This window comes from Garra rufa, chromosome 22 (assembly GCF_049309525.1).
Source record: "Garra rufa chromosome 22, GarRuf1.0, whole genome shotgun sequence".
NCBI lineage: Eukaryota > Metazoa > Chordata > Actinopteri > Cypriniformes > Cyprinidae > Garra > Garra rufa.
The window spans coordinates 13,652,056-13,666,482 of NC_133382.1; the positions used below are offsets into that span (position 1 = coordinate 13,652,056).

At 37.4% G+C, this 14,427-nt stretch overlaps 1 protein-coding gene across 1 annotated transcript in view; it reads left to right on the plus strand.

The window, feature by feature from the left end:
- ppp1r16a (protein phosphatase 1, regulatory subunit 16A) overlaps positions 1-14,427 on the plus strand; it is a 33,758-nt gene that overhangs the window by 10,451 nt on the left and 8,880 nt on the right. Inside the window, exons 2-9 of the mRNA XM_073828774.1 lie at positions 6,963-7,457; positions 10,140-10,210; positions 10,612-10,757; positions 10,889-10,992; positions 12,742-12,866; positions 12,953-13,078; positions 13,298-13,373; positions 13,448-13,577. Of these exons, the coding sequence (XP_073684875.1) occupies positions 7,211-7,457; positions 10,140-10,210; positions 10,612-10,757; positions 10,889-10,992; positions 12,742-12,866; positions 12,953-13,078; positions 13,298-13,373; positions 13,448-13,577 (1,025 nt within the window). The 5' untranslated portion in view covers positions 6,963-7,210. The remainder of the gene's footprint in view (positions 1-6,962; positions 7,458-10,139; positions 10,211-10,611; positions 10,758-10,888; positions 10,993-12,741; positions 12,867-12,952; positions 13,079-13,297; positions 13,374-13,447; positions 13,578-14,427) is intronic.

The following is a 14,427-nucleotide window of genomic DNA, read 5'->3' on the forward strand; positions in this document are numbered from 1 at the left end:
AATGTCTCTTTAGAAATGCTAAAGAATGGGTATCAAATTTTGTGACAATATCTCATTCCATTTTCTAAGCATGACTGTACTGAGTTACAGTTCTATACAATAGTTAATAGTAATTGCTCTTGAAGCAAATACAATGGATCAAAAAATAAGTTGTGACTGTGGCTAACAACTTTTTTCCTCTTTTCTTTATTTTTGTTAGTTGTGAAGTCATAATTGTGAGATATGAAGTCACAATTATCTTTTTTTATATACTTGAAAACAGGCTTACACTGCTTTTGATTTTAATGCAAAACATGATAGCCAACATATTTTTGGGGCCAAAAGTCAAATGGTCCTACTTGATGGCACTGTTAACCTTGTCTAATAGTTACTTGATGCAATTAGGAATCAAAGCTGTAGTCACTTGCATAGCTATAGTAACCAATTTGGTTATTTCTCATTATTTGGCCCAATATTATTTGACTATGTACACGTTTAGCAGGAGTAATGCAGAAATTTGAGCCCTGTGGAACTCTGCACCCAATAATAGCAACAAGCTTTGTGCTTTTGGTACTTTTAAGTCTCAGCTTTCAAAATCTGTCGGTTTTATAGCAAAATACAAACAATGTGTTTTGCAATAATGTTTTTCACGCTCTTTAATGTGGGGGTCAGATCACTGTATTCATAAGAATCAATCTTTTTATTACAATGAGACATTAGTTTTATTAAATTATACTGTTTTCTCGTGTGGCCTCGCAGATTAGAATTTAAATGCAGTTTTTGAAAATTGAAATGAAAATTTATGCTCATTGGTTCAAAAAACTAAAATATAAAATTTAAAAAAGGGGCAGAAAGTATTGCAAAAAGAGCATTAGGCTACATCTAGTCAGAGGCCAAAAAAATTTCCCTTTTTAGAAGTCTTGTACATACAACCTTAAACCAAGGCACTTAGACACACACACACTAATTTTCCTCTCTTTTGCATTTCACCTCTGCTCTAGCTTGTTTCCTAGTCTAGCTAGCTTTCTAACAGACCTAGCATTGTACTGTGAATACAGGCCCGGTTCTATGGGGGTGCTAGAACGAAAATGAAATCAATATATCAAATTAAATCAATAGCACCCTCAGTTAAAGCTGTAATAATGGCATTTTATTGCAGATTTAGCTAACAATCTAGTGTGTTATGGTTTGCGCTCTGCAGGTCGTTTTCTGTTTCAACGTGTTTTTGCTGCATTGAGCAATGTAGCCAATCACACATCTGTTGATTTCTTGAATCAGAGGCGTTAAATTAGAATCCAATCACCGCTCAAATCACTCAAAAGTTTTTGTTGTGGTAACGTTATTGTGTTCAGCATGAATCATCTCATTATAACAACATACACGTGATGTAAAAAGAGATTCGAACTTCATTGTTTATAACGTAGCCTATTTTTGTGAGATTGCACTATATATATATATATATATATATATACAGTACAGACCAAAAGTTTGGACACACCTTTGAACCAAAGTTTTCTTTATTTTCATGACTATGAAAATTGTAGATTCACACTGAAGGCATCAAAGCTATGAATTAACACATGTGGAATTATATACATAACAAAAAAGTGTGAAACAAATGAAAATATGTCATATTCTAGGTTCTTCAAAGTAGCCACCTTTGCTTTGATTACTGCTTTGCACACTCTTGGCATTCTCTTGATGAGCTTCAAGAGGTAGTCACCTGAAATGGTTTTCACTTCACAGGTGTGCCCTGTCAGGTTTAAAGGAGAACTCCGGTGTGATATTGACCTAATGTGTATTGAATCATGATACCGAGTGTGAACGTACCTTGCATATCTCATCTCGGTTTGTGTCCTGCTGTCCGAAATCTGGGGTCAGTTAGCCGATGCTCACAACAGGTTGTCAATGAGAGTCAACAGGGCATCGAAGAAGCCATGTAAATAAATCACTGTTTTACGCCATTTACGAGGCACAAAGTAGCTCCACACTTCATTGGTAGACTTCCAAGGGCCCTGACATTTAAAACGAGACATTGAGAACTCAGAAAAAGCACCGGTAGTTTATTTACAAGCAGATTTATACAGACATTTTCCACCAGGAACAGACCGGTCACCGCCATCTTAAATGTAGTCAAGATAAGTCGAGTGTCGAGCACGAAGGAAACTACAACCTGATACGTTGATAACCTGATAAATTCCTTGGGGCTCGACACTCGACTTATCGTGACTAAGTTCAGGATGGCGGCGACCGGATTTTCTTTTCCAGGTACTGTCTGTATAAATCTGCTTGTAAATAAACTACCGGTGCTTTTTCTGAGTTCTAAATGTCTCGTTTTAAATGTCAAGGCCTTTGGAAGTCTACCAATGAAGTGTGGAGCTACTTTGTGCCTCGTAAATGGCGTAAAACAGTGATTTATTTACATGGCTATTCCGATGCCCTGTTGACTCTCATTGACAACCTGTTGTGAGCATCGGCTAACTGACCCCAGATTTCGGACAGCTGGACACAAACCGAGATGAGATATGCAAGGTACATTCACACTCGGTATCATTCACGGATTCAATACACTTTAGGTCAAAATCACACCGGACTTCTCCTTTAATAAGTGGGATTTCTTGCCTTATAAAATATATATATATATATATAAAGGTATAAGGTTAGAGCACCCTCACTAATTTAAGAAGCACCTGAGTGAATATTGATATCAATATAATTTGATCTATAGAAAGTCCTGTTGTCTGCGTCTGTCAGTTTGAACTTAGATGTACAGTAGGTTAGTCATTTCAAGCCGCACCCCAAAATTTAATTGCCTTATATCTTTTCTATCGTTTGACTATTAAAAATTATTTTCATAACTTTTTGTCACAATGGTCTCATACCAATTCTATGTGGGTCTGTCAAATGCCATAAAAAGAGCTAGGAAAAAGAGGGTTTACAGAAGATTCAAAAGGATTTTTTTTAACATCGTTTCATATATTTTTAAGTGAAATTATTGATATTCTTAAAGGGATAGTTCACCCAAAAATTACTGAGCAATGATGATCATCATTTACTTACCCTTAAAGGATTACTTTCAAAATAAAATTGTATAATTTACTCACCCCCGTGTCATCCAAGATGTTCATGTCTTTCTCTCTTAAGTCGCAAGTAAATTAAGTTTTTGAGGGAAACATTTCAGGATTATTCTCCATATAGTGGACTTCAACAGTGCTCAACAGATTGAAGTAGAGCCCTTCGCGGGACTGTTTTCTTCATCCCGCTCCCGCCCGCGCCCGCCGAATTTCTGACCATTACCGCCTGCTCCCGCAACGTGTGTGTTACACTCCCGCCCTCTCCCGCAATATGTATGTTCACTCCCGCCCGCACCTGCAAAACTCTGAGAATTTATTCCCGCACGATAATAGAGATGCATTGATTTTGTGTCTTCTCCCGTCCCGCAGGAAAAATAAAAACTTATTTGTATTGCTATTATTAAAGAGATTCATATTTGTTTCTTTCCCTGGCCTGCATGTCTTCTGACGCACTGGTAGGGAAGATGAATAGTAGCCTGGGCTATCGGGGACATCTAAAACGCTTAGGCTACCGCGCATTTCTTTAGACTTCAAGTACTTTGATTTTGGCTATTGAAGTATTCCATAGGCTTGATTGGTCCTGGTGTAAATGTGCAGAAAGCATGTCTGAAAGCAGCTAGCCTATGAGAACACAGAAAGACAAAACACACAATACATTTGAATATAATTTCGTTTTTATCAAAAACGTTGCACCATCACACGGCACATAAAAATAGACTGCTTTGCAAAAAAATACAATGATAAACTACATGAAAACAGCAGTTTTGCAATTATTAACCATTTGTTGACAATGACATCTCCATCATGTCCCGCAGTGTTTTTTTTAGCCGCCCATTCCCGCCCGCAGCAAAGTTCAAACCGCCCGCTCCCGCGAGATTTGCGTTGGGTCCCAATCCCAATGCAGCCCTCTAGATTGAAGGTTAAAAATGCAGTTTCAATGCAGCTTCAAAGAACTCCAAACAGAACCAGCCGAGAAATAAGTGTTTAATCTAGCGAAACAATCTGTCATTTTCTAAAAATAATAAAAATGTATATACTTTTCAACCTCAAATGCTCGTCTTATCCAGCTCTGCAATGCGCATGTGTACACTGTGCACTCCATTTTAAGAAAGTTAGAGTAGGTTAAAAAATCACATCTTATTTTCTCCTCTAACTTTAAAATCGTCCTACATCGCTGCAGAGGTACCAACCTAGTGTTTACAAAGTGAAAGTGCAAAGAAGGTCAAACAGCGATGTCGGACAATTTTGAAGTTGGAGGAAAAAAAATAAGATGGGAGTTTTTCACCCTACCCTAACTGTCTTGAACGGGAGTGCACAGAGTACGCAAGTGCATTGCAGAGCTTGACACAACTAGCATTTGAGGTTAAAAAGTATATCAATTAAATTTGTTTTAGAAAATTACTGATTTTGCTAGATAAGACCCTTATTCCTCTGCTGGGATTGTTTAGAGTCTTTTGAAGCTGCATTGAAAGTACATTTTTACCTTTCAATCTGTTGAGCACCACTGAAGTCCACTATATGGAGAACAATCCTGGAATGTTTCCCTTAAAAAAACGTAATTTCTTTACGACTGAAGAAAGAAAGACATGAATATCTTGGATGACATGGGGGTGAGTAAATTATCAGGAAATATTTATTCTGGAAGTGGAGTAATCCTTTAAAGTGCCCCTATTATGCCATTTTAAAGGTAGTTAATATTGTTGTAATAGTCTCTTAAAACAGGTTTACATGTATGCAAGTTCAAAAAACACTTTAGTTTTCTCCAAAATTAGATTTATTTTTACCCCGTTTCTAAATGATTCGTAAACGACTCGTGTGAAGCAGTTCGAAGAATCAGTCTCTCTAAACCCCTCCTTTCCGTGAGCCCTCACTGCTGTGATTGGTCAGATGGTGCAGTCCTTTTGGATTGGTCTACCGCTACAGCGCAAAACGAAACGCCCATTGGCATAACTGAATGACAGCTGTGGAGACCTGTCAATACATAGAAAAGATAGCCTCGATTTTACCCTATCAATTCGAGCCGGAGTCTGACGATGAAACGGTTGAAGTGGCACATCGACAAGAAACTGTTTTGCAAGCACGACCGGAGCAGGACGTTTCTCAGTGGGTGTCATATGTTAACTGTGGACAGTGTTTGCAATTTGCTTTTGTAAGCGAACCGGGCACACCTCTACGTTGTGAACTTCAACACTGTACAATCCATAACACTGCGTTAAGCCATCGTTTATCATTATCATTACTTAAACTAATAAGGCAGACAGACAGTCAAGCTGCATCAATCACAAGACTTTTTAGACTACATTGCACTCACAGCTGAACAACAGAACTACAGAAACGCAAGTTAGCCGCTTACCAAGACATGTGCGGGGTTGTTACACACCATAACGTACACAAAGACGTATTTTGAACGATCGCTAGAAAATACAATTATTAATCATACTTACAGGTAGAAGTTCAGAGGAGCAAGCCGGTCCAAATAAACTGGGCACTGATCCATTTTTTAAAACCAAGCATTTGGTGAATCTCGCGTTGTAACGTTACTCCCCAAGATTAGAAAAGCAGTCATCAGTAAAATGACGCGAACACAACACAAGATTGGCATTGGACTGCTGAGGTGTTGAAAAAATTAATGTTAACCACTGATAGTTTCATCTTTTGGAAGGGCATATAAAACAAATTCACTCTCACAGGCTGTCACAGCGCAGGGCGTCTTCTTGACATGATGTAATCCACGTGAAAATGGTAGGCCTGCTGTTTGTGGGCGGGCAAGTTGTTCGCGAAATTGAATGTGGGCGGACATTACGCAAATGTGTAGCTCGTGACGTGTGGCCGTTACAGAAAAAAGATTCGAATTGCTGACGACTCGTTTAGGCGAATGTGAGCCGACTCTTTTTTTTGATAGACAAAAACTTTATTTATAGTGCACTGTCGGCGTCACAACTTTGCAGATAGTTTATGTTCACATACAGCTACATGACACACTACATGAAATATCATATTTGAAAAGGCATAATAGGGGCACTTTAAGTTGTTCCAAACTTGTAAGAGTTTGTTTCTTCTGTTGAATATAAACAGTTGCTGGCCCTCATTGACTTCCATATTATGGAAAAAATACTATGAAAGGTCTAGTAGACTAGCAGCTGTCTAGTTACCAAAATCTTTTTGGTGAACTATTCATGTAAGAAACTGGGCCAATAGAAGACAAAAAAGGGAATAAATATCAGTACAAATAAAATAGGGATCTAGTTAGGGATACACCAACGGCACTGATTGCTATCAGCAGATGTTTGTCCTTGCATGGATAAGACCTTGAACACAGTCTTGAAACTAAGATAAAGTATATTCATTAACATAATATTAAATATTTTGAGCAATATGAGTAATATGTTGATGTTTGAGTTTTAATGCGTTAGCTATGGTAATATAGAAGTATAGAAAAATACTGTACTATACTACAAAACCATCATCACATCGCTACAGGCGTTCCACCAGCACAGATGCGCATGGTTAGCTTACCGTGTCAAGAAATCCATGGTGAGAAGTGTTTGTAATTGTTTTGTGTTAAGCTGTGCTTAAGAAAAAGCAGTTAGAAGCATTCCAGGGTGTGATTTGCTACATAATTGGCAGTGAGTGACAGGTTTAGCAAGCTAAAATGAGGTATTGTAATACTCCTACATTATGGGCTTTGTGTTTATTCAGAACTTAAACAGTTTCATTTTTTTCCCTCAAACACAACAGTTGACCCAAATTATGAAGGTGAATTTGACCCGGCATCCAAGAGCTTAATATTTTCTCATTCAAACTGTATAATTTTATCTGTAATGCAATTCAAAAGTACATTTATCTGTATTTCTGGTGCCTAAATTCATTGAAAAAGCAAGACATGAGAACTTTGCTCTTTCTTTACAGAACTTGTCCTCATATAGGAAAAGCTATTAAGAATATGATCCCTCATTGGCTATCATCTGCGTCTCTACATTATCCCATTGGATCTCAAGTGTGTTTGCAGCTCTCATCAGACGTTTGGACATCAGAATTGCAAGTGTGAGAGAGTCGAATGCCTATGATAGGACACAGCGGAAGATCCAAGCCGAAGCCACAGTCTTTGTGGTGTCAGAAGGGTTTGTGAAGGCGTTGAGAGTCTTGACTTTAAAGATATGGCAGAGCATGCTGAGCTGCTATCAGAGATGGCAACTATCGGCCGTCTCTCAGCCACCGAGCGCCTTAAGCATGCGCAGAAGAGACGGGCACAGCAGCTGAAAGGCTGGGCTCAGATGGAAAAGGACAGTGCCCGTAGTCAAAAGGGCAACCAAAAGGGAGATGGGGTGAAGAAAAGCAGAAGGGTGACCTTCAACACTAGTGTGACGTTACTGGAGGCTGCAGCCAGGAATGACATAGAGGAAGGTAAGAGTAAAGGACTATCAATATTGCACGTGTTTAGTTTATTACAATGGCTGTTGAAAGTCCACACATCGCTGAAAACTTCAGGTTTTCGAAATGTAAAAAATAGTCCAAGGTAAAACATGCTAGATCTTTATCCACCTTTAATGTGACATTGAAAGCAGTTATATTTTAGTTTTCCATGACCATTTTATACTTGTCTCTTATTCAAAACATATTTTTTTGCTATTCTGCCTCTGAGACTTTCATGCAAATGCCCTGTGATTTGGTTACACTGTGCCTTTTTTACTCTGCAAATCAAAAAAAGATTAGCTGACTTCCAGAATAAAAATTTACTGATAATTTACTCACCTCTATGTCATCCAAGATGTTCATGTCTTTCTTTCTTCAGTTGAAAAGAAATTAAGGTTTTTAAGAAAAACATTCCAGGATTTTTCTCCATATAGTGGACTTTAGTGGTGCCCAAAAGGCTCTACACCAGGGCTGCTCAACCCTGTTCCTGGAGATCTACCTACCTGCAGACTTTTGTTCCAGCCCTGCTCCTACACAGCTGTCTGTAATTATCTAGTGCTACTTAAGAGGTTAATTAGCTGGTTCAGGTGTATTTGTTCAGGGTTGGAGCTGAACTCTGTAGGATAGTAGATCTCCAGGAACAGGGTTGGGCACCCCTGCTCTACACGATCCCAGCCGAGGTATATGGGTCTTATCTTACAAAAACGATAACTTTCTAAAAATTATTTTAAATTGATATACTTTTTAACCACAAATGCTTGTCTTGCACTAGCACTGGGATGCGCATGCTTGTCTTTACGCATTGCGTAATCATGTTGGAAAAGTCAAATGTGGTTAGTTCTTCGTAGGGTAAGCGAAAAAACTCCATCTCATTTTCTCCCCCAAAATCAAAATCGTCCGACATTGTTGTTTTAACTTAATTTTTTTTGTAAAGGGCGTTTGACTTTGTTCCCATGTTCACTTTGTAAACAATGGGTCCGTACTACTGCCTACGTCACATGTTTTCCTCAAATCTTAATTTCTTTTCGACTGAAGAAAGAAAGGCATTAACTTCTTGGATGATATAGGGGTGAGTAAATTATCAGAATTTTTTTATTCTGGAAGTGAACTAATCCTTTAACAAAAATAAAATCAATTATAAAATAAATTACAGTATTTTAAAAAGAAGTTGGCAGGTAGGCTATAAAAAATGTACAAATGTCAAAATAATTCACACATTTGGACCACATTTTGTAGGGCCAATCATTTCAATAATCTGTGCTCATATACATACTCACAGTTTATAAACTGTATTAACAAATGTGTACACAGTGCTTTCTCCACATTTTGTAATGTTACAGCCTTATTTCAGAATGGAATAAAAAATATTTTTCTCAATTGTACAAACAATACCCCATAATGACAACGTGAAAGAAGTTTGTTTGAAATTTTTGCAAATGTATTACAAATAAAAAAACTGTAATTTGGCACCAATTACAGCATGAAGTCTTTTTGAGTATGATGCTACAAGGTTGGCACACCTATTTTTGGGCAGTTTCTCCCGTTCTTCTTTGCAGTACCTCTCAAGCTCCTCCAGGCTGAATGGGGAGCATTGGTGACATTTCAGATTTCTCCAGAGATGTTCAATCGGGTTTAAAAGGATAGTTCACCCAAAAATGAAAATTTGATGTTTATCTGCTTACCCCCAGGGCATCCAAGATGTAGGTGACTTTGTTTCTTCAGGAGAACACAAACGATTTTTAACTCAAACCGTTGCAGTCTGTTAGCCAAATAATGGCAGTGGATGGGCACCAAACCTTTAAAAGTAAAAAAAACATGCACAGACAAATCCAAATTACACCCTGCGGCTCGTGACGATACATTGATGTCTTAAGACACGAAACGATCGTTTTTTTGTGAGAAACTGAACAATATTTATATAATTTTTTACCTTTGATACACAGCCACGTCCAGCTGTGCCGAGCGCGAGCTCATCATCCGGCTCGAATATGCTGTGAATACTTTCCGGATGCACTGTAAATTATAAATTGAAGGTTTAAATAAAAAAAAGATATTTTAGTATTTAAAGAAATTGTTTAAAACTATGTAACTAACTAAAACTAAACTAACTTACAGTGTATTTAGTTCGCCTAGGAATCATGTTTTCTCAAATACAGCCCAGGCAATACTAGTTGTACATAAAGTGCATGGAAATAATAAATAAAAACTTGTTGATTGTGATAGACATTTATTCTGCTCATGCTTTGTGAATCAGAACTCTCCGAGCTGCTTCTTAGTGCTGACTTTCTTGTTGTATAACAGAGATTGTTGTTAAATGGATAGTTAAAAAATCGCAATTCTCTTATCATATTATCTTATCTTATTATTTACTCATCCTCATGTTGTTCCTGTATGACTTTTTTCTTTGCAGAACATTTAGAACATTGGGTTCAAACAACATTGAATCCTTTTGACTTCCATTGTGTATATACAAAAACACTGCAACATTTTTCAAAACTTTCTTTTGTGTTCCACAGAGGAAAGAAAGTGAAAATGAAAATTCTGTCATCACCAGGGTGGAAAAATTATGACAGATTTTTAATTTGTAGCTGAAATATCCCTTTGTCATAATTTATCCAAAATGTTAATAGTTTGTAGTTTTAGTGACCTAAGAGTATTTTTGTCTTTTGGCAGTACGACAGTTGCTCAATAATGGAGTCAGTCCAGACTTGTTCAATGAGGATGGACTCACTGCACTTCATCAGGTAAATGCTCATAAACACAAACAACGCACACAGACAGGCTGCAAAACAACAAGAACAACAGCTCATTTGAGTCTGTTTCATCTTCTAAACATAAATATACGAAATCATAATGTTTGGTCTCTGAAGTGTAGACCTCAATAGACTTTATTTTATTAAAAAGTTGGCGTCTGAAAAGTCTGCCAACACTTATTAGCCACACAGAAAAACAACTAAAAAATGCTGATTAAGAAGGCAAATGTTGATCGATATACTGACCTTGGCAATATATTGGTAGACCACTACACTAGTCAGTTAGTTGCTTGTTGGATGACCTTTTGATTAGTTGATCGTCTTGTCACATCCTTACTCTTGAATCACATTTTTCACAGACAACAATTTACATAACTCTTGTTTCTTTACAGAGCTGCATAGATGATTTTTTGGATATAGCACGTTGTCTTCTAGATGCGGGTGCAAATGTGAATGCGTGTGACAGTGAGCTGTGGACTCCTTTACATGCTGCGGCCACCTGCGGACATACTGACCTCGTCCAGCTACTGATAGAAGCGTGAGTCTCAATTATAATTCATTTATTGTGCTGATACACAACTTTTATTCTTTTTATAAATATATAAACTGTTATTGCTCTATAAATAGTGTGTTCCCTGTGATACAGACGGTCTGATTTCATGTGTTCAGGGGTGCAGATCTGTTGGCAGTGAATGCAGATGGAAACATGCCTTATGATCTGTGTGAGGACGAGGCTACGCTAGAGCTCATAGAGATGATCATGGCAGAACAAGGTGAGGGTTGCCTATAATGTACCTACTGTTGAGCTAAATCAAACCTCTTATGACCAATGTTGTGGAACATTGCTTTTAAAATATACATTATTTCGATGCTTCTGACAAACAGTAACTCATCTTTTCATCTAGAGTAATTCATAAGATACATTGTGTTATATTTACTTTTAAAGAGTAAAAAAAAGCTGAAAACTTTTTATAAAACTGGTAATTCACAGGTCATTCTGGTATTAAGGCATCAATATTTTCACACTTTGAGCAACCCACAGTTTAAAAATTGCATTAGCTGTGTTCTATGCAGCATCTGCACCAGCAAGAACTATCATAAATGTGTTTGTATAATTACACTTCCAGGACTTGCGTAAGTATTCATACCCCTTAATTTTTTTTTCACTTTTTGTTATGTTGCTGCCTTATGTTAAACTGATTTAAATAACTTTTTTCCCACATCAGTCTACACTTCATGCACCATAATGACAAAGAAAAAAAATTGTCACAACTTCATACGTTTATTAAAAATTAAATAAGTACATTGCCCGAATACTTCAAATACAATCCAAAGAACTACAGTATCTCGAGCTAATTCCCTGAATTCCTCGAATACTTATATAATCCAATACTTCCCAGAAGTATGGTGACGACGTCCCGTCAAGAAGCTACTATCACTACCTCAATCACACATGAGCACACAGGTCTTTAGCATCTATACACTCTCACCGCCCTTCTCAGCTGTACGCTGTTACCTCAGCCCGAGGACGGCTCTATAGTCTTCCAACACTATCACTGTTTTTGTGGTGGTCTTTTGAGCATAGAATCTTTAGTACTCCTATCCCTCAGCTGCGCAGCATATACTAGACACCACTCCCAAGTTGCTCTTTGCAGGAATGAAAGTTTTATTCTCGGCCGGGAGCCCACTGGTCACAACAACCAAGAGAGACTCCTGAACAGAAAGATGCAAATACATTTATACCTTGTAGTTGAGCAAAAATCAATATCACTCAAGTCTTCTTCACTGTAATTGGTTATACTGATCTGGTCATTGGTTTGTCATATGACTTAGTTCTACTGTTTTAAGCACTTTTTGGGTAAGTATAGATTCTTTAATCATGGAGACATGGTCTTTGATCAGAGCATCCTTAGTCTGCGCTTTTCTGAACAAGCCTATATTAAACATACCTTTGTATTCTAAGGCCATTAAATAAAAATTTCCATCATGTTTAATTGGGTTCAGCTCTTCCGATAAGACTAACGGAGACTACATGTTTCTGTGAACCTTCAATGCAGCAGATTTTTCCCTAGAAGTGTGGCTTGATGCAGTCCTGTCTTTGAACTCTACAGGCAGTTTTTTTTTTCACTTGAGAGCTAGGTTTTTGCTCTGATATGTGTTTTCAGTTGTTAGACCTTTTATTAAGATGTTTGTGCCTTTCCAAAACATACTCATTTAATTGAATTTGCCACAGGTAACTTCACTCAAAGTGTAGTAACATCTACAAGCAATATGAATGCTCCTGAGCTAAATTTGAACTGTCCCAGATAAGGGTATGAATACTTATGCAATGGAATCATTTAATTTTTTTTTATTTTAATATATTTGCAAAGATGTTAGAAACCTGTTTTTTTTCTCTGTTGAGTACACAGTTGGAAGAAAATAACACTCATTTATGTTCAGGGCCAATTTTAATACAAATCTATACAGGAAATTAATGGTTTGACACAAACACTTGCTGTTATTCATATGTTTGTATTTAGGGATTACTCAGGAGAGAATTGATGAATGTCGTGGCGCCAAGGAGAGAGTTATGTTGTCTGACCTTCAAGAGATGGTTGCGAGCGGAGCTGATTTGAATGTGAAGGACGAGCAGGGGGCCACTCTGGTAAGACATACTGTAGAAGTGCTGGTAGCCAGGATGGTAATTTATAATGTTACCAAAACTGAAGATCTTGTGTTTTCTCTGTGTAGCTCCATATAGCAGCTGCTAATGGATACACGTCAGTCGGGGAGCTGTTGCTGGAGCACAGAATATCTCCTAATGACAGGGACACTGATGGTTGGACACCGCTACATGCTGCCGCCTGCTGGGGACAGGTGATTATTGACACACAAGAGAGTTTAGTGCATGGGCAACAGCACAGTTGCATAGTTGCATTTTTCCATCCTAAAGAAAATCGGACCAGAAGTGTTTATGATGGTTCAGGGGCATATATAGATTTCTGTTTAATAAAAAGATTCATAATAAGTTAATTGGCAAAACACATTGGGTTTAAAAGCAGAATTGATGTTGATTGTGTCTTTCCTATCTTTTAGATCCAGATGGTGGAGCTGCTGGTAGCTAATGGTGCAAATTTAAATGCCAAGTCTGAGCTGGATGAGACGCCTCTGGGTATGACACATCTCGAATGTTTGATTAGGAGTAACTTGACTGCAGGCTTCATAATACTTTTTATTATTTTGTAGATGTGTGCACTGATGAGGAGGTCAGGGCCAAAATGATGGAGCTGAAACACAAACACGATGCCATCATGAAGGGTCAGGACAAACACAAGAACACATTGCAGAGACGAGTGTCCAGCACTGGCAGCAGAGGGTGAGGATAGCTTTCTATCTATATAAAATCTTGTTTGTAAATTTAAAGGATTACTCCACTTCCAAAATAAAAATTTCCTGATAATTTACTCACCCCCATGTGATCCAAGATGTTCATGTCTTTCTTTCTTCAGACATTAAGATTCTTTTTAGGAAAACATTAAAAGATTTTCCTGCATATAGTAGACTTCAATGGTGCTCAATGGGTTGAAGGTTAAAAATGCAGTTTCAGTATAGTTTCAAAGGGCTCTACATGATCCCAGCCAAGTAATAAGGGCCTTATCCAGCAAAATGATCAGTTATTTTCTTAAAACAAATAAATAAATAAAATAAAATTTATATACTTTTTAACCAAAAATGCATGTCGACCCAGTGTTTAAAAAGTGAACGTTCAAAGAAGGTTAAAACGGCCTTTAAAAAAACTGCAATGCAGGACTATTTTTATTGAACCGGAGTGCACAGAGTACACATGCAATGCACAGAGCTAGACAAGATGAGCATTTGTGGTTAAAAAGTGTATAAATATATATATTTTTTAATGAAAATAATGAGTTTGGTTAGATAAGACTCTTATTCCTCGGCTGGGATCGTTTAGAGTCCTTTGAAGCTGCATTGAAACTGAATTTTTAACCTTCAGTCTGTTGAACAGCATTGAAGTCCACAAAATGGAGAAAAATCCTGGAATGTTTTCCTCAAAAAACTTTAATTTCTTCACGACTGTTTTGGCTATTTTGGATGACATGGGGGTGAGGAAAAAAAAAAGTAACAGAAATCTTTGCTCCTGAATACTGTAATTAACATTCTTTTTATAGTAGATAATTGTGTTAATCAGTAATGAACTTAATGTACAA